Below are 26,912 nucleotides of genomic sequence, written 5' to 3'. Positions count from 1 at the left end.
TGCCTGTTTACTCTTCCAACTTTATTTCATCCCATTCTCTACTTGTTTATTAAGTTTTTGCCACACTGTTTGCTTCCACACCCTGAACATGGGAAGTGCTTGCCTCCTAGGGCCGTTGCCCCTTGGTCTGGGAGGCTCTCCCCAGCCACTACTCTCCCGGCCACTCTTCCCTTCTCCTAATGTCAAGCATCTTCTCAAACTGCAGGTCTTTTAAAGTTCACCTCCTCAGAAAAACCTTCTCTTAAATAATTATTTAATAATTATTATTGTTTAAACTAGGTTCTTTCGAGGGACCCTCATACCCTTACATGCCAAGCACCCTGCTTTTTGTACCAAGATACTTTTTTGGTCCACCTTAATATCTGTGTCCTTACCTGACATTAAGCTGCACAATAGCCAGGACCTTGCCTACTCGGCTCACTGTGCACACAGTATTCATACACAGCAGCCCGCTGAATGAATTACCATAGGTCACAATAACCCTGAGGCTGCCAGGTCTTGGACAGGTGGCTGCAAACTCGCGCACGTGGCAGTAACTATAGCACTTCCCCGGGAAATTGTTAGAGCGGAGGAAGAATTATCTTTACGTGAAAGCACTCTGCCCACCTGCCGAGGAAGTACGGAGGAATGAGAAAATTCCGCCTGTGGAGAAAGCCGGCGCCGTAAGCCTGGGCGCAGGAAGAGTGGGGGCCCAGGTGAGCAGCGCCAGCGCCCGGTCTCCCTCACGTGACCGGAGGCGGCGCGCCGACTGCGCCTGCGCGATAGCTCCCGGAAGTGGCCAGACCCGAAGCGCAGGCCGAGCGGACCTCTGTCAGCCCGTCAGTCCGCCTGTACGGTACCCCGCGCGCCTCGGCCTTCGTCGTCGTCCCGCGGTCTTTGGCCCGAAGGGCGGCCGAGGCGCTCGCCATGGCGACGTTCGTCTCAGTGCAGCTGAAGAAGACCTCGGAGGTGGACCTGGCCAAGCCGCTGGTGAAGTTCATCCAGCAGACGTACCCGAGCGGCGGGGAGGAGCAGGCCCAGTACTGCCGCGCGGCGGAGGAGCTCAGCAAGCTGCGCCGCGCCGCGCTCGGCCGCCCGCTGGACAAGCACGAGAGCGCGCTCGAGACGCTGCTGAGGTGGGCCTGGGGCCGGGCGGGGGGAGGCCGTCGGCGGCCTGCCGCTCCCCTTGCTTCCTTCTCTCTTCCTGCCTCCCTCCTTCACACCTACTGCCCGGGCCGGCCGTCCTGCCCCTGTTGGCCGGGCGCGTAGGTGTGGTCTGCATTCCTTCCTGCTGAGCAGGAGCGGCCTCGAAGTCCCCGGGGACCCGACCCGCTTCCCCTAGCTGCCCGCCCTAGCCCTTGGTCCACCGAGGCTCGGGCCGTCGGCCACCTGGGAGGAACGGTCTGCCACGTACTGATCTCTTTTGCCACATTTACCCAGAACTGGTTTTCTTCACTTTTTGGTGGGGGGAGGGGGTCTCTGAGACTCCTCTCTTCCCCAGTTTTTGCATCACTGCAAAACTTTCTTGTCCAGGTTTGGATTTCGTAATCGTAGTTGCTTCAGGGAAGTGGCAGAATTGGAACACTGGAACCCATGTTTATTACGTACTACCCTATCCACTTCGGAATGAGCCATCTTCCTAGCTTCATCGTAACCGAACGACAAATGGAGAATTCCATAGGTTAGGAGCTGCCATTATTTGAAGTTAAACTTGAGTGACATTAACGTTCAAGATAGGTTGCTTTTAATCAGTTTGTTCACAAACAGGTATGCAGATATTGGAGTAAATTTGTTATCTTAGCAAATGTTTATTGAGCTCAGGCTGTATTTAAGGAGAGTTCCTTTTGTAGTTCTTTCTAGTTAGGATGGCAGAACATTTTTATAGCACTTTATAGTTAAAAAAATTTATTTCGCCCATCTTGTTAATGATCTCATTTCCTATGTGTAACATATTCTCCTTGTTTCACGGGAAAAACACAGCTGTATTAGGATGCAGGTAGGAGCAGCTCAGGTTAAACTAGCTTAGTAACTGCAAAGTCAAGGAATATTGCTTCCTTATCTTTAGGCATTCCAGGAGATCATCCTGCCTCTATGATGATTACCTCTTAGGAGAGCTTTGTTTCTCTATTGGGAGAGATGGCCACTGGCTCTCCTGTAATTACAGTGGTCTTAGCACTCAGGATCTTGGCTCTCCTGTAATTACAGTGGTCTTAACACTCAGGATCTTAGGTAAGAGTACTTTTCTCCTACACCCTGGCGAAAGTCTATGGAGGCCTCTGATTGGGTTGGCTTGTGCCCATGTATGATGGTGGGAAATGGCCTAATTTAATTGCCCTTGTCTGAGTCACTCTGCTGGTTTAATTTCTCCATGCAACATGGATTAAAGTAATATTAGTATGGACTGGGGAAGAGCTGGTCCTCCAGAAGGAGGATACTGAATAGATTGCTTAGAGGGATGATGACCCCTTGGTGTCAGTTTTAAAGATAAGACTGTTGGGTTGCAAAGATCACTAACTTGATACTTAGTATAAGCTTTTTAAAAAGTTAGGGCTTCCCTGGTGGTTCAGTGGTTAAGAATCCGCCTGCCAGTGCAGGGGACACGGGTTCGAGCCCTGATCCGGGAAGATCCCACATGCCACGGAGCAGCTAAGCGCCACAACTACAGAGCCTGTGCTCTAGAGCCCATGAGCCACAACTACTGAGCCTGCGTGCCACAACTACTGAAGCCCATGCACCTAGAGCCCATGCTCCGCAGCAAGAGAAACCACTGCAATAAGAAGCCCGTGCACCGCAGCAAAGAGTAGCGCCCACTCGAAGAGTAGCCCCCCGCTCGCCGCAACTAGAGAAAGCCCGTGCGCAGCAACAAAGACCCAACACAGCCAAAAATAAATAAAATTTAAAAATATTTAAAAAAGAAACAAATATAAAAAAAAATTAACCTATGAACACTTAGCCATTCTTTAGAATTAACATACTTTAAAAAAATCTCCAGTACAATTCTTATGTAGACATGAGGGGCATTCAGTGACGATTTTTCATTAGTAGTATTAAAAAAGCATGGGTTGTGTATAATGTACATATGAATACATTAGGTTTGGTCTCAGCCCTTAAGGAGTGTGTAGTCTTCAGAGACTAGAAGATGAGAGAATAGTGAGTAGTGGTTCTGTGAAGTTTAAAACTTTGTTCATTTGTTCATTCCTTTAGTCTTTTCCAAGGTGTAAATGTGAGAACTGTTCCTAGGTTTAGGGCTGTTGAGGAGATAGTGTCTTTGAAACTGTGTTTCTTTAGTTGTCTGTATTATCCTCATATTAACACATTCGTTCAACAACTACGCTTTTTTCACTTCTTGCTGTTATAGGAGAGGTAGGGTAAACTAATAGCTATTAGTACAGTCTGTTAAATGGAGGTGTGTACAAAAGTACCTTTGGTATACATACTGTAAAAATGAAACAATTGTGGGGTGTTCATCCAATCAAGCAGATTGTCTTTTAATAATTATATTTGGATAATTGTGTAAACTGAACATTAATTTACATATTTTACACTTAATGAACTTTTAAATAAAATTTTAAAAAAAGAGGGCTTAATCTAATTCCTAAAGAAGAGAAGCTAGCTTGGTAATGATACACAGCTCTACATATAGTTTCAGTGACTTGCCTTTTTTATTGTTACTAACTTCTAGATGACCTATTAACATTTCCTAAAATACACATTTATGAGTTATAATATTAAGAATGAATGTCATCCTTTGTAAAGTGACTTTAACTACAAATTGATTAGGAGAGCCTTGGTAAACAGTGAATTTTACACTAGGTGATCAGATGGGAACCCTGCTGGGTTTTTTGGGGGGGAGGGGGAAGCTCCAGATACCACCTTCCATGTCTTTTGTTGTGATTAGTTTCTTTAGAGAGAAAGCTTCCAGTCTCCTTCCATGAAAAAGCCTGGTTGTCAGCTTTCTGAAATTTGGTCAGGGGGAATGGAGGTTGAGGATCTCAGCAGTCATGTATGCAGTTTTTTATATTATCTGTTTTAGTTTTATATTATTTATGTTGCTGTGTTAGGGGTGAAGTCATCTGCGTGTGGTAGATCTCAAACTGTCAGTGAGTTAAATTATGATTTTAGGACTTCCCTCATGGCTCAGTGGTTAAGAATCTGCCTGGCAGTGCAGGGGACATGGGTTCGATCCCCGGTCTGGGAAGATCCCACATGCTGTGGAGCAACTAAGCCCATGCACCACAACTACTGAGCCCGCACGCTGCAACTAGTGAAGCCCGTGTGCTCTAGGGCCCATGTGCCTCAATTACTGAGCCCCCGTGCTGCAACTACTGAAGCCTGCATGCATAGAGCCCAGTGCTCCGCAGCAAGAGAAGCCACTGCAATGAGAAGCCCATGCACCACAACGAAGAGTAGCCCCCACTCGTTGCAACTAGAGAAAGCCTGCGTGCAGCAATGAAGACCCAACGCAGCCAAAAAATAAATTGAAAAAAAATTATGATTTTACTCTGTGTGAAAAGTTGGTGGATGGGTAGTTCTGGTAGCCTAGGGATGGTGTAGTGGTTCTGTGAAGTTCATCAGGCTCAGGCTCTGGCTCCTCCAGTGAGCTGCTCTGTAAAACCTAGAGTCCTTGCTCTCAAGGTCCAGATAGCAGTCATACCCAAGTTTTAGGAGGATGGAGGGAGGGAGAAAGAAGGCAGAGGGCTCAGCCTCCACGATGTTTCCTGGAAACTGCCCCGGAATACCCTGCTCATATGTTATTGGCCATTATGTGTGTCCACATCTAATAGAAGGGTAGGATAGGTAAAGGAATTTTTTTAAAAATTTTTATCAGAGTATAGTCACTTTACAGCGTTGTGTTAGTTTCTACTAACACAGCTATATGTATACATATATCCCCTCTTTTTTGGATTTCCTTCCCATTTAGGTCACCGCAGAGCATTGAGTAGAGTTCCCTGTGCTATACAGTAGGTTCTCATTAGTTATCTATTTTATACATAGTATCAGTAGTGTATATATGTCAGTCCCCATCTCCCAATTCATCCCCCTCCCCGTATCCATATGTTTGTTCTCTATGTCTGTGTCTCTATTTCTGCTTTGCAAATAAGATCATCTATACCATTTTTTTAGATTGCACATATATGCATTAATATACAATATTTGTTTTTCTCTTTCCGACTTACTTCACTCTGTATGACTATCTCTAGGTCCACCCACGTCTCTACAAATGACCCAGTTTCGTTCCTTTTTATGGCTGAGTAGTATTCCATTGTGTGTGTATATGTGTGTGTGTATATATATATATATATATATATATATATATATATATAAAACCACATCTTCTTTATCCATTCTTCTGTTGATGGATATTTAGGTTGCTTCCATGTCCTGGCTATTGTAAATAGTGCTGCAATGAACATTGGGGTGCATGTGTCTTTTTTTTTTTTTTAAATAAATTTAGTTATTTTATTTTTTGCTGCGTTGGGCCTTTGTTGCTGTCCCCGGGCTTTCTCTAGTTGAGGCAAGCAGGACTACTCTTTGTTGCAGTGCGTGGGCTTCTCATTGTGGCGGCTTCTCTTGTTGCAGAGCACGGGTTCTAGGCACACGGGCCCAGTAGTTGTGGCATGCAGGCTTCAGTAGTTGTGGCTTGTGGGCTCTAGATCATAGGCTCAGTAGTTGTGGTGCACGGACTTAGTTGCTTCACGGCATGTGGTATCTTCCCAGAGCAGGGCTCGAACCTGTGGTACCCTGCATTGGCAGGTGTATTCTTAACCACTGTGCCACCAGGGAAGTCCCTGGTATATAGTATTCTTGTTGACATTTTTTAATAGTTTGTAATTTTAGTTTTCTTTAACTCAAGAGTCCTTTATATAGATTTTGTAAAATTTCTAAATAGATTTGTGTGTCACTTTTTTGTGGGTTAATACTTAGTTTGCTGCATTATGGTAGTATCTTTTTCATTTGTAAAATAAAGGTGATGGAATTAGTTTCATAATTTCTGAAATTTTATCCCAGCACTAGTGTTGTACAGATCAAGAAAGAAAATATTGCTGTTCCATTTTACTTCTCAAGCTGTTGCTTACATTCTGATTGTTGCTTAAGATATTGAGATAATATTAGTCCTAATGACGTTGCTACAATTTGTTAATAAAACAGTGTGGGGAATATAAAGATATATAATACCTGACCCTTGGTCTCAAGGAGTATCTGTAGTAGCCAGACCTTAAATTGGCTCAGTAATTTTATTGTGCATAAATGAATAAACTTGAAAATTTAAAGGAAAATTTAAAATCTCTGCTTTTCTGTGTTCTGACTTTTCTAATGTTTAATAAATAAAATAGCTTGTCAGGATTTTCTTCATTCTTTGTAACCCTAGAGAGAATCTTCTCTCAGAGTCTTCTGCACACAGGAGGTTTAAGCCACGCAGCTAGCTTTGTGGTAGAGTTAGACTAAGATCTTGACTTCTTGACTCCCTGACTATTTACTTTCTGCTATACTCTGCTGCAGTAGTGCTTCATTAGTGATTCTTCATGAGGTAAATCGGGCAAAGAAAGAAGTGTGAAAATAAGGTTCAGGAGGCATCTGTTAACTCTGATCAATATCTGGCCCAGCTCTCTTGTTTCTGTCTCTGGTTGGTGGGCTGGGAGTTGCCCAGCCCTCAGTACTGGCTGGAGCTGGATGGGTTACGTGAATTTGCGTTGCAGTATCACTTTGCCTAACGTAGATTGGTTGTTCTCGGTCTTCACACCTTCCCCCTAAGAAAAACTTTAAAACTAGAATTTCTAATTGGAATTTGTCCTGTACCTATCACTGGTATATTAAAAGAAATATATTCATTTCCTTTTTATTTCCCCATGAGATTTTAAACGTTGAGTTCTTAGATATGTGCTCTAAAGTGATTAAGTTTTATGAAATACTGGAGAACATGTAAAACACTTACGAATAGTTGTAAAATAAGAATCTGTAGCTACCGTTTTTCCAACATGTGCAGTGTGTCCAGGCAATATTTTAAGCTTTGAGTATATATTGTATCATTTGTCCCTCATGCTTAAATTAAATGAGGTTTTGCCCTCACTTTAGAGAGGTTGAGGAGTAACTTGCATGCAGTCACACAGCTAAGAGTTGGTGGAGTTGGGATTCAAACTCAGGGTTGTCTGACTTACCTTTTTATGTTTAGGATTTTATAGTTAATTTTTTTTTTTTACTTATTTTTAAAATAAAATCTTTAACGGTACAGATTCTTTTTTTTTTTTTTTCTTTGCTACACCAGTACTCTGGTGTAGCATACTGGCTTTCTCTCTCCCCACTTGTGGAAAACTTGCAGCGTAGGTCTAATTTGTTAGAAGTATACCCTGGGATAGAATCTGCTGATTGAGTAAAGCATATTTAAATGATAAAGAGAGGGGTGTGGTAGATTCTCTTGTTCTGCTCTTGTTCCCTCTCTAGAGAGCTTTGATAGCTGAGAATTAGGCTGAACTATGAGGGGTCGTATGTGGTGGAATTATATTGAAAGGATACCTTGCTGTACTTCCTACTGTAGGAACAGCATTTTCCCTGTGGTACCTGCAGTTAGCAATGGCTATTTTCTTTTGAAAAGCATTAGTTGGTCTCTTTGTTGGAGTTTACTCCATATGAAGTCAGATATTATTGATTTCCAATGACTGTTGTACAGTACTTATATTTCATTTTTTCATACTTATATTTCATATTATATAACCTGTCTTAAGACAGCTATTTTACTTTGAAGATTCCATCGCGTATCTTCCTAGTCATTTAAATGTAGGATATACATGCACTGTTACCCCACGTAAGTTTTCAGAGTTGACCCCAAAAGCTTTGGAGTAAATAGGGTAGGTATAAAATTTTAGTACATTCTCTTTAGCCTTTCTTTTTTTTCCTGATTCACTTGCAGAGCAAGTAGCTTCATCTCCTCCTACTTCCTTCCTTGCTGTCTGTAGAGCAGAGGCCTGCCCAGCTGCCTGTTTTTGTATGGTCCAGGGCATCACTCTAGCGTTGTGAGCCTTGGAGAGCTAGCTGGGGTGCTCCCCTCTGCCCCATCCTCCCCTTTATTCCAAGTGTTTGCTTCTCTGGCCAGTAGCCGTGCCTCACTGCTGCCCAGGGCTTGCTCAGGTGCCCTACACGTTGGGTTTTCTGCTTGGCAGTTGCTTGGCAGTGAATGGTATAATCTCATACCGGAACTTGGTGACTCAGCAAATTGCCCTCTCTCCTGCCAGCTGTACCAGCCGCACAAGTTTGAGATGGCTGGACTCTCTGGCAGGAGAGAAGGGCGTGCCGATATTTGAGTGTCACTGGGGCAGAGAGTGAAACAGACTGTATTAGCCACTACTCACTTCCCTCCCCTGGGCTTCTTAACACCAGACTGGATCCTCTTCCCTCAGAGAAGTCTCCAGCTAATGGCAATTAGATAGCTGTGTACTTAGTGTACCCACCATCTGAGATGGCCCAACCCAGGTAAAAAGCGCCCAGGGCAGGGCAGGAGTTTTCTTTCTTGTTATAACAAGTACCTACATTTTATCCTTGATTTTGCCTCTTTTTTGGCAAAGCCTAGAATAGCCCTTTTCAGAAAAAGTGTGCCAGTCCCCGCCCTATAGCCCTGTCGGCCTCCTTGCACATTGTTGCCTCAGGGTCTTGGTACTTGCTAGTCTCTCCTTATGGACACGTTCTTTGGTAACTCCTGTTTATTACCAAAACAGAGAATCTCAGGTTTTACTTTTCGGAGATTAAAAAAAGTTGCCTTTTAAAAACTTTTCATTTTACTGATTCATTTGTTTGGAGCTAGCAATGAAACTGAGCAAATAGACCCAGTTTCTGTTACAATCCTTTGAGAGAAAAGACATTAAACAAAGTCCCGCAAATAAATATATTACCAACTGTGGTAAGTTCTGTGAAGGAAAAATTCAGGGGCCTAAGATTATAAATGGAGAGGGGAACTAATTTAGAAAAGGAGTGAGATTGAGTGCCTCTATCATTTCTGCCACCACCGTGGATCATCTGTTTACTGGATTACTGCAATAGCTTTCTGACTTGTCTGTACTTATACCCTGGCACACCTGCAAGTCAGTTTTCTACATAGCAACCAGGGTGACTCTGAAAATGGATTAGCTCGTGTTACTCTTGTCCAAACCCTCTGGATGGTTCCTCCTCTTACTCTATAGTAGAAGCCAAAAGTCTTACAAGTTGCACTCAAGGCATCATTACTTCCTTGATTTAATCTCCCACTATTTTCTCCAGTGCTCACTCTCTGGCCATATGCCTCCTTATCATGGCAGAGATCTTTTCAGGCATACTCTGGTCTCAGCTTTTTGGCACTTGCTCTTCCCTTGACTGGTAATGCTTTTCCCTTACATCCCATGACTTCCTTCATGCCCTTTCTATTATTCATGATTGTTAAAAAATTTTTTATTTATTTACTTTTGGCTGCCTTGGGTCTTCGTTGCTGCGCATGGGCTTTCTCCAGTTGTGGCAAGCGGGGGCTACTCTTTGTTGCAGTGAGCGGGCTTCTCATTGTGGTGGCTTGTCTTGTTGTGGAGCGCGGGCTCTAGGCACACGGGCTTCAGTAGTTGTGGCACATGTGCTCAGTAGTTGTGGCACATGGGCTCAGTAGTTGTGGCTCGTGGGCTCCAGAGTGCAGGCTCAGTAGTTGCGGTACATGGGCTTAGTTGCTCCGCGGCATGTGGGATCTTTCCGGACCAGGGCTTGAACCCGTGTCCCCTGCATTGGCAGGCGGATTCTTAACCACTGCACCACCAGGGAAGCCCCCAGGATGTTTCAAAATTTTTTATTTTTTACTTTTATGTAGTCAAATGACCATGTTATCTGAAAAAACTACAGCCTTCTCACCTCACCCCATACACGTACCTTATTTCTCTCACTTCTTTAAGTGCCATTGCACTTAGCACTATCTACTTTACTACATTTTTACTTTATCTTGTTTTGTCTCCCACTCAGAAAGTAAGCTTTACAAGGGTGCAAATTTTTAAATGCTTATGTTCTGCTGAATTCCTATGTCCTAGAACTGTGTTTGGTGCATAGTAAACTTGTAGTATATGTTTGTTGAATGAGTGAATGAATGAGGACAAGAAAAATGGGAAATTGTGATGGGAAAATTTCCAGGTATGGGGGAACAAAATGGGTGAAGGCCCTGAGCCAGGAGAGAGCATAGAATTTTAGTGCCTAGAATGTGTAGTGAATATTGAGTTGAGGCTGGAGAGTTGAATGATGTCAAAAGTTTTGGATGTAATTATAAGTATAATGGGAATGCAAGAATACTCTCCTACATAACCAAAGTACAGCTTTCAAAATCAGGAAATTAACATTGATTGAATATTACCATTTAATCTACAAAACTCATTGAGATTTTGCTGATTTTCCCAATAATGTTGTTTACAGGTCCAGGATCTAATCCCAGATCTTGCATTGCATTTAATTGCCTTTTTAGTCTCCTTCAATCTGGAATAGTTTCTCAGTTTTTCCTTGTCGTTCACCATGTTGGCATTTTTGAAGAGTACTGACTACTTACTTGGTAGAATGTCCCTCAGTAAGGGCTTGCCTCATATTTTCTTGTGTTTTACACATTTTGGGGCTCTCGTACCACCCAAGTGATGCTGTGTTCTTTTTAGTGCATGTTAGGAAAAACATGAGGTTGATTTGTCCCATTGCTGATAATGTTTAACTTTTATCACTTTGTTAAGATGCTGTCTGCCAGATTTTTTGGCCTTACAATTAATAAGTTATTAGTATTTTGTGGGGAGGTAGTTTGCGACTTTGTAATATCCTGTTTCCATCAAACTTTCGTGTTTTAGCTTCCATTCATGATTTTACCTGAATCAGATATTATATTATGAAAGATGCCAGATGGTGACATTTCTCACTTCATTGTTTCTTCTAGATTTATTAGTTGGCATTGTACAGTAGGGTAGAGCTTTCCCTATTCACCTGTTTGTTTTGTTTACTTTAGAACGGTGTTCTTATTTTCCTTAGTGGGTTATGATTTGTTATTTATTTGAATTATTCTGGACTTGGCTAGTAGGAGCTGCTTAAAGCTAGTTCCTGTGTTCTTCTGACATATCCTCATCATTTTTTGAGTCCTTAACTTCCTAGCATAGCTAGATGTTTTAGCCTTGCTGATTGAATTTTCTCAGTTGCAGTCATGGAGCCAGCAATTTCTCTAAGGACTGGCTGGCTCCGTTTAATGCATAGTACTATTTATCTGGCCTCTAGGTGTGCTTATTGCTACTTAGGTATTATTGCTTCTAGGACCTCTCAGCATATACACTTAGGAAATACATACACACACACATTTATACCTCTTTTGTATCTGTATTACATTGTATTAAAAAATGAGTTCACACTGTTACCTCCCATTCCAATCCAAAGCCAGCGTTTCTTCTAGCTGTCCACATTCCCATGTTTGTAACTCCTTTCTCTGGTAGTTAGAAGCCTGACTCCCATTATCTTCATTGTATTTACCTAATTGCTCAATTCTTCCTCTGTGTAACCAAAGTTGTGGCCATGGCAGCCCCAAACTTGATCTCTGACATGTTGCTCCCACCCCTCTGGAAAACTTGGCCTCAGAAATAACAATTGCAAAGAGCCATGGTGATGGGGGTGCAGGAGCAGGGAGGTGATAAGGGAAGGAAGAAAGATTACAGGCCAGTTAGAAAGCTTGGCCTTGGACACCCCCCAACCCCCTGGCTAGCTCAGAGGTCAGCCTGATAGGGGAAGACTGCCTCATGTTTGATAATCATTCTGGCTGCTGTATGAAGAACACATTGAAGAGAATGAGAAAGGAGAAGAGGAGACAGGGCGACTGGCTAGGGAACTTTTGGATTAGTTTACATTCAAGGGAGAGTGGAATTGTTGACTGTGTAGCAGTGGTGGAGATGGACAGGAGAGGACATACCCAAATCATATGGGAAAGTTGGTAAACCTGATTTTAATCAGTAGTTTACCAGAGGTGTTAATCTGCCCAATGGATATAAAGTTATCTTAATAAGAAATAGTATTTTAAGGTATACATTGGTTACCTAGGCAGATATTAGTTTGCTTTTAGCCAATAATAGTTGATAAGTATTTTTCTTTGGTGGTAAGAGTTTTTTTTTGACAGTTCTTTCATTGCATGCATTTTAGATACAGGTTTACACATTAAAAGACTGTGTGGGTCTTCCCTGGTGGTGCAGTGGATAAGGTGCTGTGCTCCCAATGCAGCAGTCCTGGGTTCGATCCCTGGTCAGGGAACTAGATCCCACATGCATGTCACAGCTAAGACCCGGTGCAACCAAAAAAAAAAAAAAAAAGACTGCGTTAATTAACTTTAAAATGGCTGATTGAAATCTGATTCGTGGTCCACTCAAAGTTAACACGTATAATTTTAGTGTACTCCAGTTATATTTACATAAATGTGTGTAATATTTAGCTTTGGTAATTTTAAATTTTGACCGGTTTTTATATTTAATTAATTAATAAATTATTTTTAAGGTTCTTTTTTTCTTCCTGTTTTATTGAGATATAATTGACATATAGCACTGTATAAGTTTAAGGTGTACAGCATAATGGTTTGACTTATATGCATCATGAAATGATGACCACAATAAGTTTAGTGAGTATCCGTCATCTCATATAGATACAATATTAAAGAAGTAGAAAAAAGTTTTCTTTTCCTTGTGATGAGAACTCTTAGGATTTACTCTCTTAACTTTCATATAGAACACACAGCAGTGTTCATTATATTTATCATGTGGTACTTGACAATCCCTAGTACTTATTTATCTTGTAACTGGAAGTTTGTACCTTTTGACTGCCTTCATCTAGTTCCCACTCCCCTCAGCCCCCCACCTCTGGTAACCACACATCTGATCTCTGTTTCTATGTTTGTTTTTGGAATATAATTGACCTACAACACTATGTAAGTTTCTGTCACACAACATAGTGATTTGATATTTTGGTACATTTCAAAATAATCACCACAAGTCTAGATGCCATCTGTCACCGTACAAAGATATTACATAATTATTGACCATATTCTCCATATTGTACATTCCATATTCGTAACTCATTTATTTTGCAACAGGACATTTATACCTCTTAATCTCCTATGCAGTAAGGAAAAGACAGCCTCTTCAATAAATGGTGTTGGGAAAACAGGACTACTTTCTCACACCATGCACAAAAATAAATTCAAAATGGATTAAAGACTTTTAAATGTAAGGCTTGAAACCATAAAACTTCTACAAGAAAACATAGTACGCTGTTTGACATGAGTCTTCATAATATTTTTTTGAATGTGTCTCCTCAGTCAAGGGAAACAAAAAGAAAAATAAACAAATTTGCTCTGTTTTTTAGATACTATGATCAGATCTGTTCCATTGAACCCAAATTCCCATTTTCTGAAAACCAGGTAAGTCATTAATTTTAATTTGTTTTAAACTTATATGATAATGGTAAATCACTCATTTCCTCCTACCCATGGTATTTTATTAAAATAAATGGTGCCTCTTCACTATCCCTAGGTTTTTATGAGACTTTAAAAATACAAATTAGAAACTTTTAAGCCCATTGTAAAGAGTCTCTTGGAAATTCTGTTCATGCCATTCCTCAGTCACTTCTGGGCTCATTTAGTGCATTGGACTGCATTTTTTTTCTTGCAGTTTTTAATCAATAGGATCTTTTGACTAATATAATCTGTGGTGCCCTTTCCTTTGATTTTTACAGAATAAAGAAAACTGTATGATTCAGGAAGTACTAGTCTCATTTTATGTGCTTTAAAAATTATTTGCACATGTTATATTTGCATATGAATTTGCAGATACTATGATTAGATGTTACACTATAAGAATGTCAATCTTACTTTCTCTTAAAGGCTAGATATTGAAAATGCTGATGATTTCTTACAGTTTTATTTGGGAGACTTGCTAGAAGTTTTAAATTTGTGTGGCATTTCTAAATTTTAAAATAGTTTATACAAAATACTTCAAACATTCTTGTACTAAAGTTTTTACAAGTCAAATAATATGGTAAGATTTGCTTTAAAATATTCCAGAAGAAAAAGTATGTGTGTAGTGGGGTTGGGGTCAGGAAGTGAGGGTAGATGAACCAAGAAGGGCAAAAGGCTAAAACTGCTGATGGATGTATGGGAGTTCCTTGTGTTATTCTCTCTAGTTTTGTGTGTATTGAAAATTTCTCTAATCTAGAATTGAAAAATTTTGTATTGGATTGCAATACATAATTTAAAAGAGGCCAAGTTCTTTTTAACCTTCATGTGTGGAATATTTTAGAGTAGAGTGAGATGCAGTTTTTAATTATGTGAACTTTTATTTGTATACATACATAAAAGTGAACAGTATCATGTATATAGCTTGAATCTTCAGAAAGTGAATATATATGTATAACCACCACCCAGATCAAGAAATAAAATATTGTCTCATTTTATTCTGGAAAGGTAATCATTCTCCTACTTTTGTCATCATGGAATAGTTTTAAATTTTATCCTCTGGGAAACCTGTAGAGCTTACTTCGTTGCCTTTACTTCTCTTGGCTTATTTGATGATCGTTTATTAAGTATCTGTTCTGTTCAAGCCATTGTGTGTTTGTAAAGATGAGTAAGATTGTGTTTTCTGAAGAAGACAATATGTATTCAGTTACTGAGGCAGAATGACCATTTGAAATATCCTAGTGCCAGTATCTTACTTTCAAAAAAGAAAATTTTATGGTCCACAAAAAGGAAAAGGAATTGGTTGGTTAGAGAAGATAGCATTTTAGATGGGTTGAAGCTTTTGTCCTTTTCTTCACTGTGGATTTTTCTTTGAAAGAGACTTAATATTTAATGAGATTCAGGAAGGTAACATGAATTTCTTTTCTTTTTTTCCTCTTTTTATCAAGATCTGCTTGACATTTACCTGGAAGGATGCTTTTGATAAAGGTTCACTTTTTGGAGGATCTGTAAAATTGGGTATGTAATTTTTAAATAAAAAATGATAGGAAATTTGTTCTAAATACTTTGTATTGTTGTAGGTTTCTGAAACTGCTCTCCTTATGACTCTTTGTAAATAATAAAAATTTTTATGTTTTATTTTCTTTCTAACTTCAACTTTTAATGAAATTTCCGAATATTTGTAGAGAGCCTACACCTTGCCAGGCACTGTCATAGTTTTAAAAATGAATAAGATAGTTGTACTCAGTCAGGTTGGGAAGGTAGCTATCATTCTAAAATATTGTAGAGAGTATATTAGTCTGTGAACAAACTTCCGGGAGCATAGATGAGGAAGTGGTTAATTCTGCCTGTTTGAATGCAAGTGATGTTTGAGTGAGGCCTTGAAGGATGAATTTGGTTTTTCCAGGTAGAAAATAACATTACATGTAGAATATTATAACTGAAAGTCGAGAGGCTTTTTGATCTACCAGCTCATCATGTTAACCTTTCTATGTGTTAACTTTCTCCTCTGTGAAGTGGGGAATAGTACTGTGAAGTACTGTTTATTTCATTGGGTTCTTCTGTGGATAAAATGAGTGAATATGTGTAAAGTCCTTAGAACAAGGCTCAATAACTATTAGCTACAATCAATAATATGAGTATTATATTACATATGAAATACATATATATAATGTGTATGCATCATAGAATATATGCTATATAATATTATATAACAGTGTCATATAGTGTGTTGCTATATGTAATACATATTGATATAATTATTGTTAAGGCTTGAAACCTTAGGTGAATTGGGGATTATGGAGGGTGAAGATACTGGAGAGTAGATTGTGAAGAGCTGCAAGTGTACTGTGAATTTGTGCTCTTCCCTCTTATATGTTTATAGCTTATTCCACCCGGGCACTGTGGAAGGGTCTTTACACATATTATCTTAGTAAATTCCTTCTCAGCCCAATGAAGAAAGGCACTGTTATCACCAGTTGCACAAACTGGTTTAGAAAGATTAAGTGACTTTCCAAGATCATATGGCAAAGATTTAATGAAGCCAGATATAACTCCAGAAAGCCTAAGTCCAGAGACTAGAGAGAAACAGACCAGTTAGACTGGTGAGAGATGAAGAGATTTGACTAGGTGTAGTGTATGTGGGTCAAGGAAGGGATGGGTTTGAGAGAGGATTCAAAGGTGAAACTGATGGATCTGCTGGCTGGCTGTCAGAAGAAAGAGTAGGAGTTGATGTTTGACTCTAAGGTTTGTAACTTGGTTTGACCTGTGGCTAATTATTCCTTTCAATAGACAGGTTGAGTTTGACTTTTCTGTGTTATATCTGGGTAGAAGTTTCTCTTTGGCATTTAGAAATAATATATTTAAAGCTCAAAAGAGGTCGAGATGTAGATTTGGGAACAATTTTCATTAAATGATAATAAATTTATCTCCTCTGGTAGATTGTAGATTGGGAAAAATATGAAAGCCAAGCTAGGGAATACAACGTTCAGGGGAATGAGAAGAAGAGGTTCCTGGGAATGAGGTTGAGAAAAGACTTTCAAATCTCAGAGGAACCAGGGTAAAATAGAGACAATGGGATTGAATGCCGGAAGAGTTTCAGAGATTGTGTGGTTCCCAAATCTGGCTGCATATTACAGTTATCTGGGGAGAATGTTAGAAATACAGATTATATCTTTACAGACAAAGATACAGGATGCCAGATGTGATAGGAGGACATTTCAGGGTGGGCCACTGGAATTGATACCTTTGAAAATACCTTCAGGTGACTCTGATGTCGAAATGTCATTGACAGAGTCATTGTGGCCGAGGTCAAGAAATAGAAGGTTGTAGAATTCACTGGATTTGGCAGAGAAAGAAGTGTCACTAGGGGCATGCTGAAGTCAGATTGCGTCGAGGGGTGGACTGGAAGTGAGGAAGTACAAGCAGCATGTGTGGGTTGCTCAGTTAAGAAAATATACAGTAAAGAGTTGGGGACAAAGGGAGCGTTATGCTGAGAGGGAGGCAAAGTCAAGAAAAGGACTTCTAGTGCTGTTGTGACAAGCAAGTTGTTTGGCTGAGAATAAGGAGCAGGTAGCAGGACAACCAGGAGACATTTAAGTGAGATAGGTTAAGTTGATGATCTGAGGTCCTAGAGGAATTGGGACACACAAAAAATTGAGAGCGTAAGTAAAGCAGGAGGTAGATCATCAAGGCATTTCTAGTAGCAAATATTGGGAATTAAATGTCCATCACTAATGTTTTGGTTAAATAAAGCACAGGCTGCCCATTCATTAGAATATTGTATAATTTAGAATATTAAGAATGATAATGCAAATATATATTTGTTGACATATATATCTGTGTCAATTGAATATCCAATAAAAGACCTGTTAGAGGTGAGAGCTGTTGCCTTGAATTGATGTAACTCGGGGCCCCAGAGCTGGTCTCTTTGGAACACCTTTTATATAGAAACCAGGGTGATTGCTGCTTCCTGGAGTTGTGCATTCCAGGCACCCTGAATATGGTATAGTGTACTATTTGTGAAAAATTAGGTATGTGAACATGTATGTACTTATTTGTCAAGATATTCACCAAAAATTAGTGGGTAACTCTGGGAGGATGTTGAATGATTTTTAATGTATTTTCTTTTTTTGTGTGTGTGTGTGTGTGTGTGTGTATGTTTAAACAATTGTTTGAATTTTAGAACAACTATTTTTATTTATAATCAAGCTGTTGTCATTTTGAAAAGCTCAGGTAAAAAAACAAGAATGAAGTTCAATATTAACAAAAAAGAGGTCTTTGAAGAAAGGAGAGTTGAACATTTATTTTAAAGAAACCCTGATTTAACTTTAGATGTGATAGAAGAAATCATAAAGGAAAAAAGATTTAATTACAGGAAAAAGTTTTCACAAAATCTCTTATACGTGAGAAATTGTCAAAATAAAATGAAAGACAACAGCCTGGGATGATAATGTTCATAGGAAATATAATAGGCTGGCATATATATCTTATATATAAAAAGTTTATTTTTATCTGTTGCTTGGAATGTATTTCATTCTTCTTTAAGTCCACTGACTCTCTGTCATATATACTGGATGAGTTGCTTTATATTTAGACTGTGACTTTCTTGTATGGCTCTGCGTGCGTGTGTGTGTGTTTTTAGAAGTTTTAATTGCTCCACCACCACACACATTCTGTGCTTTTATCATATTCTCAAGACTTTGCAAACTCTTGGTCTTATTATTTATCTCTCTGGACTCACCTTTTCCTGAGTGACTCTTCTATTCCCTTTGGCCTCGACTGTTTTCTTGCTTGAATCTGGACTGTTTGCTATCTAAATCTGCTGTATAACTATTATCCCTTAGTTTAGAGCCATTGTTTTCTGGCTACGGTGTCTTCCTCTTTTGCTGGAATATACTCTTAAGTAACTTTCTCAGAAAAGGTCACATTTCTGAATCTCTTCTTTGTGGAAATGTCTGTATTTTGCCCTCACATGAATTTGGTTTGAAATTCTGCTTAGGTCAGAAACCTTGGAGGCACTCTTGACATTGTTTCACTTCATTCCCCACATTCAGTGAATTCATCAGCAAATCCTATCAAATTTTCTTTTTAAAGGTATTAAAAATCCAGTCACTTCTCAGCACCTCTGCTCGTGCTGTTGTGGTCAGAGCCACCATCACCCCTCGCGCCTATTGCAGCAGCTACCTGTCCTAATCTCTGGCCTCCACCAGTGCTGCTTCCCCACAGTCTGTTGTCCACCAGGCGGGCTGAATGTGTCTCTGTTCAAAACTCTGTTGACTTCTTGCCTCACTCAGAGTAAAAGCTAAAGCTTTACAGCAGAGTTGGCTCTCTTACCTCCCTGACATCATTGCTTCCCATTAGTCCCTTGTTCCCCGTTTTTTTAGCCATACTGGCTTTAATATATGTTGAATTAATTAGAATCATGTTTCTTCAGAACCTGAAGGCATTGTTCCCTTGCCTTTTACTATCCAGTGTTACTGATGAAAAGTCTGCTGAGTATTCTTTTGTAGGTGACCTGATCCTTTTTTCTTGGGAAGATTTTTACAATTTTCTCTTTATACTTCATGGTTAGAAGTCTCAAAAGATCTAATTGGCTTTCATTTGGGGTATGGCATTTTATTGTTGGTCCTTTCAGTTTGAAGACTCATTATCTCCCTTCAGCCCTGGGAAATTTTCATATATTTCTTTGATAATTTCTTCATTTTTTACTCTCTTTTCAGAATGCTGTATTAACTGATATTAGTTGTTCTGAGCTACTCACTCACAACTTTTACACGTTTCATTTTGTTTTCTCTTTATGGGCTGCCTAGATATTTTCTAACCTTTCTTTGAAAAACTTTTAGCAATCAAGTTTTTAATTTCCAGGGGCTTTTTCTTATTCATGGATTGTTCTTTTTTTAATAACATCATGTACTTGTTTATGGATGTACCATCTTTGAATCTCTTTAAGGATGTTAATGTGGATCTTTGAAATGTTTTCTGTTATTGGAATTGTTTACTCTGGGCTTAGATTTTTAGTTCACCTTGATCTTTATTTTGCTGCATGTTCTACTCATATCCTGGTTATTCCAGATTTTTAATACATTTATTTAAGAAAGTAGGTTAGAGTAGCTGGTGTGTATGTCTGCTTTACTTTATGGTGAGGAGGCTAGAATTAGGTTGGAGGCAAGCTAAAAGCTGACCGTAATTACAAGGGAGACTACTAACATGCTACATAACAAGGAGGGTTTTACTTTATGGCACTATTGTGTGGCACAAACACACAGCTGTAGTGTTGTTCTGATTTTTCTAGATGGTTTGTTCGGTATTTTTTGTAAGAAGCCTTCTGATTATTTTGCTTGGTGTTCAATACCTGGCACATTATGTAAGACTTTTGAATGTCACTATGATTTAATTTGTTCTTTTTTAAAAATTTTTTTGTAGTTAAAAAAAACCCGTAACATAAAATTTACTATCTTTACCAATTTTTAAAAATTCTTTATTTTTTTTTGGCCGCACCACATGGCTTGTGGGATCTTAGTTCCCCAACCAGGGATCGAACCTGAGCCCCAGCAGTGAAAGCGCCGAGTCCTAATCACTGGACCACCAGAGAATTCCCTGTCTTAACCAATATTAAGTGTACAGTTCAGAGGTGTTAAGTATATTCACATTGTTGTGAAACAGATCTCCAGAACTTTTTGATCTTGCAAATCTGAAACTCTGTACCCTTTAAACAACAACTCCCCTTTTCACCCTTTCCCCAGTACTTGGTAACCACCATTCTACTTTCTGTTTCTGTGAGTTTGCCTACTTTAGACACCTCGTATGGGTGGGATCATAGAGTGTTTGTCTTTTTGTGACTAGCTTGCTTCACTTAGTATAATGTCCTCAAGGTTCATCCATGTTGTAACATGAGACCCGATTTCCTTCCTTTTTAAGGCTAATATTCCATTATAAGTGCACATCACATTTTGTTTCTGTTCATGAATCAGTGGACACTTGAGTTACTTCCACCTTTTGGCTATTATGAATAATTCTGTTACAAACATGGGTGTACAAATATCTCTGAGACTGAGACCCTGCTTTCAGTTCTTTTGGGTTTATGCCCAGAAGTGGAATTGTTGGATTATCTAGTAATTTTATTTCTAATTTTTTGAGGGACCTCCATACTGTTTTCTACATGGCTGCAACATTTTACATCCCCACCAACAGTACACAGTGGTTCTAATTTCTCCACATGCCTGCTAACAACTGTTATTTTCCATTTTGTTTGATAGTAGCTATCCCAGTGAATGTGAGGTGTGTAGATTCTTGGTTAGAATTGTATTTTAACCATATAATCTTCTCTACCTCTGAGAGATGTATTAGCTGGCATTCCATATCTCCCTTACCCTAGGAGGTACTTGCATTGGCATAGGTTTGTAGTAGTGAGGAACTGGTTTGAATGTCATGGGAAGATATCATTTTGAGAGAGGTGATGGAAAAATGGAAAGAATTTATTCTAATTGAATTTAAAATGACTTGAATGACTTTTCATTTTGAATCTGACTAATAGCAGTGTGGATGTAAAGGGAAGGAAAGATTAATTTATTGATCCTTGAGTTTTAGGTGATGAGAATATTGTTGTGGAAATAGATGCCTGGCAGGGCAGCTAGGAATATGGGAGTGGTATTATGCGTCAGAAAACAGGTCTGGAAACTTGTTTTTGTGCGAGCCAGTGGGATAGAGGTCATAGTATTTCTCTTTGAAACATTCGTTTTCTTTAGAACAAAAATAATCTGATAAATTTTTCCTTCTCAACTTCTTTACAGCTCTTGCAAGCCTAGGATATGAAAAGAGCTGTGTGTTGTTCAATTGTGCAGCCTTAGCTAGCCAGATTGCAGCGGAACAGAACCTGGATAATGATGAAGGATTGAAAATCGCTGCTAAGCATTATCAGGTACGCAGAACAGTAGTTACTACATAACCATCAACACTAAGTTGGATTTAATTGAAAATAATTTACGTTTAGGTTTATAAATGTTTCTTTACACACAGATGCTTTCTTGAAAAATAATGTACTTTTTAATGAATTGATACATATTTTTGAAGCCCTTAGATAAACTACTTACTTGTGGACCCAGCTCTGTTTTTCCTCACCATTGTATACCCAGCACCTAGCACAGTGCCTGGCACATAATAAAGGCTCAGTAGATGTTGGGAGAACAAATGATTAAATGTTTTGAGGTGAAATCCTTGGCAAATCCCTTTTAAATAAATGACCTCATTTAAAATATTTGTACGTTATTTTTACATAATTTTTCTTAGACACACTAAAAATTTTTACCAGTGTCACAAAAATTAAGACCTTTTGGCAAGAAAATTTTAACTCTGAGCTTGTGGAGAGGTCATAGTTAAATGTGGTCAGATGTGTAATGTTCTTAAGTTAGCTAAATTTAGATTTTAGATACAATCATTTACTAATATGGCATATTATTTGGCGGCAGTATGTTATTTACTCAGCTTTTCTTTTTTGTTTCAATTTAAAAAACAGTAAGTGATTATTGTTAAGTGATACCTGTAATTATGTTTTTATGTTTTATATTCCTTTATAATTTACAGAGTATGTTGATGTTCACATAAACTTTTTGATGCATGTTATATAATGCCATTTTCATTTTACAGACAAGGAGACTAAAGGGCAGAAGTGTTAATAAAGTGGTAGATTGGGGTTTCAGGTGTTCTGATTCCAAATTTTATGCAATTCCAAATGCTTCTTACACTGTCCCTCATGGCTCTGGAATTTGCTTGTCTCAGAGGTGGAGTTTGATCTTTCCCATTGTTTAAGTTTAGAAGAGAGGTGAAGAATGCTGTTCTAAGAAAGTGAGAGGAAAATGTACTTTAAGCACACAACATGCTCCCAATTTTAGATGGGCACAGATGACAAGCATGGTGCCTATACCTTTCCTTTGTGAGGCTATAAATGGCAAATATTTTAAAATGTGAAAGTGAAGTAAAATTTTATTTAATTTTCCATTCATTGTAACTCCATTAGTTGGCATGTGAAATCTTAGAGGGCATTCTGAATTATTGAGGATATGTTCCATTCTGTGAGTCACCTCTGTGATTCACAGCAGGGTCCCCTAGTGTGATGGAAAGAGATCCTAGTTACCTGTCTGGGCCGTTTGCTACCAAGAAGCTCTGTGCCCTTGGCTAAGTGCTTTAAACTCTGTAGGTCTCCAGTCCATATTTGTGAATGAGAGACTGGATCCCTTGCAGTTCTAGTCTGTGATTCTGTGAGTTTACTAAGCAAGTCAGCTGATCACTCCTTGGAGACATTCTAGTTCTATGATACTTCATGACTGCAGCAATCATTGATGTTTACTTCAGTACAGTTAACCTTGAGTAACCAGCTCCTTAGTTGCGGCTCCAGGGCTCCTTAGTTGCGGCACATGGGCTCCTTAGTTGTGGCATGCGAACTCTTAGTTATGGTATGCATGTGGGATCTAGTTCCCTGACTAGGGATCGAACCCAGGCCCCCCCTGCATTGGGAGTGCAGAGTCTTATCCACTGCACTACCACGGAAGTGCCCCCCAGCACTTTTTAATCCCAGACTGCCACCTTTCTTTTTCCCAGGGTTATTTATTTCATAAAAGCGAAGTTATCTTAGTGTTAACCTCAGCGAAATATAATTGAGAAGAAAAATCTGATGGGGAACATGTCAGTAGGGAGCTCTGAAAGCCAAATAAAAAATCCGTAGCAATGGATAGTCATGCTGTTTCCCAGAGGACTAGGTATTAGTACTATTTAAGGTTTCCCCTAAGTATGGCATGTTTAATTATTTGAGAGATGAATTTGGGACCAAAGCAAGAGCATTTCAGAACTAAAAACATTTTAATAATGTTTTATCCCTGCCTTTGTTCTCATGTTAGTTTTGAGGGAGTATTTCTAAAAAGTTTAATCAATTTGTCCCATCAGTTTACTTTGTTTGTTACTGCACTTGACTTTAATGTACGTTAAATCTCTTGTTATTCTATAGAGTTTTAGAAAACTGTCCTTATTGTCTATAGGTCAGATGTAAGTGGTTTTGTGTGTAACAGTAGAAAATTGTCTTGCTGAATTCTTACAGATTTAAAAGAAATTCTTTTCTTTCCTCTAGTTTGCTAGTGGTGCCTTTTTGCATATTAAAGAGACGGTTTTATCTGCCTTGAATAGAGAGCCTACTGTGGACATATCTCCAGATACCGTTGGGACTCTCAGTCTTATCATGCTGGCACAGGCCCAAGAAGTATTTTTTTTAAAAGCCACAAGAGGTAATTCCAGTTTGTCCTATATTTTGTTGCATGTGAAAAGAAGTGACAGGCTTTTAAAATAAGAAGGTGATTGTAATATGTTCAACACAGAACTTTCCTCTTTGAATTTGACCCACGGATTATTGAAAATTTTCAGCTTTCCTTTTCTGACCTTAAGGTGGTATAAATGTACATTTAAGAATGTAGGCTGTGTTTGAAGTCTTTTATGAAATATATAGTTACTGTCTTAAAACACTGAAATCTGGAATAGTATTTATATAGGTTTGTAGTATGTCAAAAATTCGTTAATTCAGCAAATAAGTATTGGGTACAACTGTGTGCCAATCCCTGTGATAGGCTCTAGATAGAGTTAGCAGACAAACAAGATTTCTGTTTTCTGGAAGCTTACAATTTATTGTGGGGGAGATGATAAACAAGAAATTAAGTAGCCAAGGTAATTTTAAAGAGAGATAATTGCTGTGAAGAAAATAAGATGTGATAATGACTAGTGGTCTGGCAGTTGGGTAAGTATGTAGGGGGAGTCATGCTATTTTAGATTCATCATTCAAGAAGAGTTTCTTTGAGGAGGTCTTGTTTAAACCAGACTTAACTGATACGAAGGAGCCATTCAGGCAGAGTCCCTGGCCCTGTGAATGAGGGAATAAGAGCAATTCTTGTAAGGCTTGTGAATTAGTATGAGAGATTAGTATAAGATTGAATATGTAAGTACAGAGAAATTGAAAATAAGGGAGCAGTCCATCAGGTGGAAGCTAAATAAACTTGAAAAGTTTTTCTTTTAAAATAACAGCTTATATTGAGGTAGAATTAATAAACAATAAAATTTACCCTTTTAAAGTATACAGTTCTTTAGTTTTCAGTGTATTCAGAGTTTTGCAATAATCACCACTATCTTATTTTAGAACATTATCATTACCCCCAAAAGAAGCCCCATACCCACTGTCAGTCACTCTCCATTCCCCTTTTCCCCCAGCTTCTAGCAACTGCTGATCTATTCTGACTCTTTGGATCTGCCTGTGGAATAATTAAGTTGTATGCAGAAGAATTGATTTCATCAATAAGAATTTTTTAAGACAAATGTACAAACTTGTGATCTCAATGTCTATACTGAGTTATTATATCAGATTATTTTATATTTATTTTCATTATAATGGTCAATTTAATATTTTATTCCAGATAAAATGAAAGATGCTATCATAGCTAAATTGGCTAATCAGGCTGCAGATTATTTCGGTGATGCTTTTAAACAGTGTCAGTACAAAGATACTCTCCCCAAGGTCAGTTATTGTTTTTGTAAATACTTGGTTGTTTTGCATGTGGAAATATTTGGACATTTTTGTGTATAAAAAGCAAATTAAAAATTATGTTTTATAAAGAAATTTGAAATTTAAGGAGCGGCATTTGAAGAGTATATTTGTAGAAACAGTTTTTTTATTTAAGATGCATGACAAATTCTCTTTCATATTTAGGGGATGCCTTTGCTTCCACTCTTTACTAAACTTATTTTTCCGAGCTAAAACTCTTGCTGGAAAATTTTGAACACCTGTCTCCAGTAATTTTATCAGATCAGGGCATTGTGTAGTTTTGAATCATTGGTTATTTGGTACAGCATGAGTACTTGAGCATGTTGATTATTCACCCTTTTAATTATTGTCCTGTTTTCTTAGAGATGAATCTTAAAGCGCAGAAACAGACATAAAGACAAAAGGAAAAGGAAACTTAACAAATTCATCCAGTACTTTGATTAGAATTAAATTTTGCCAACAGGGCTAGAAAATTGGGCTGCTGTTGGACAGCTAAGGAAAACAACCATCTAAAACCATATATCACAGGAAGTATTAATTGTTTTAATATAAACCTTTCTGAAGTGGCATTTGAAGAGACTAGTCACTGATGATCATTTGTAAATGACAAAGCAGATGATTAGACTAAGAAGTAAATTCAGAATGCTTAAAAACGGAAACTTACAGACTGAAATGTAGTATGATTCAACTGCTTTCTTTCAGAAATGTTCAAGGAATTAGTTTTGTCTGTATGATAGCAAATGATATTTGTTACATGCTCTTTTGTAGGGAAATTTATTGATTTATAAGTCATTCAGGAATCTTTATAAATTATGAAATTGCAGACAATTTTGTGGTGAAATAAAAAAGCATGTAAGTACATCAACACATTAGTCAGAATATGAGCACTAGGGAATTTGAAGATTCCTGGAGATTTAAAATTCACCAAGAGATCAGTAGAAATTTGCCCAGGACTCTTGGGTAGTAATAGTGTTGCTCTTAAAAAGAGACTTGGGATCTCCTCTCACCTTTTTTTCATCTGGAAGACCTCATGATCAGCTGCACAGTGTACCGTTACATCCTGTTGGGCCATTAGTTCAGTCCTGTCCCGGAGAGAAGAAGGTCACCTACAAAGACTTGGAAACTACCTCTGCACCAATTCTGGTATTCCTTGAAAATCTCCTGTTTAAGTACCAAGTTGCTCCAGACTTACCTTGAGAACTGGCATGAGTACAGTTTGAGATTTAGATGTCTTTTATTTTTTGCCTTTTTACTAATAAATCTCATAAGATATTTTCATATTCTAGTTATAAAACTGGAATATCTGCAAGTAGTGACCCAGGAAGCTAGGAAATTATTCACTGGGAGACAGGAAAGCTCACAAGGTAGTAATTCAGTTTTTGATTCTCTTATTTTTTTGTCTAGACAGTGATTGTCTAGTATATTTCTTGGATATTATATGGCATGTACTTCCTAAAAACAATGAGGTTATAGGCTAGGATTTGACATTTTAGAAGATCCTCTACTGCTTTTTTGGTTCATGTTTTTGGATCTTCTAAAATTAATTTTGACTGGAATTTTTTTCAAAACAAATTAGGGCAAAATAGCACTTTATCATATTAGTCATTAGCTTAGTGCATTTGTCTGTTTGCTATGTGTTTTTGAGTATGTGATACTGAGTAATTTTTATATGGCTAAAAATCATCTTTATTAAAAAAGTCTCTTAGGACATGAATTTAAGAGGGAACTTACTTTACTGTCTTTTGTCTTTTAAACATGTTGAAACAGTCAGCTATAGAGCAATTTCATTAGTATATGTGAGTAATGGTGGTTTAGTTAACTCTTAAGGGCTGGGTAAGGGCTCACAAGAAAGCTTCTAAAGCCCTGTGCTTGGTATTCCTCTGTGAATGTCCATTCTACTTCTCTTTCTAATGCATG

General features: G+C 38.5%; 1 protein-coding gene across 2 annotated transcripts in view; it reads left to right on the top strand.

Moving 5' to 3' along the window:
- The first annotated feature begins 765 nt into the window (after positions 1-765).
- The window catches only part of PDCD6IP (programmed cell death 6 interacting protein), a 60,997-nt gene continuing 34,850 nt past the window's right edge, over positions 766-26,912 (top strand). For both annotated transcript variants that reach the window (XM_030830100.2, XM_030830099.2), the window contains exons 1-6: positions 766-1,115; positions 13,336-13,390; positions 14,872-14,941; positions 21,214-21,341; positions 23,541-23,694; positions 24,868-24,968. In XM_030830100.2, the coding sequence (XP_030685960.1) occupies positions 907-1,115; positions 13,336-13,390; positions 14,872-14,941; positions 21,214-21,341; positions 23,541-23,694; positions 24,868-24,968 (717 nt within the window). In that variant the 5' untranslated portion in view covers positions 766-906. The remainder of the gene's footprint in view (positions 1,116-13,335; positions 13,391-14,871; positions 14,942-21,213; positions 21,342-23,540; positions 23,695-24,867; positions 24,969-26,912) is intronic.

This window comes from Globicephala melas, chromosome 11 (assembly GCF_963455315.2).
Source record: "Globicephala melas chromosome 11, mGloMel1.2, whole genome shotgun sequence".
Taxonomy (NCBI): Eukaryota; Metazoa; Chordata; class Mammalia; order Artiodactyla; family Delphinidae; genus Globicephala; species Globicephala melas.
The sequence above is the reverse complement of the archived record's forward strand: the minus strand, read 5'-3'. Positions and strand labels throughout refer to the sequence as shown.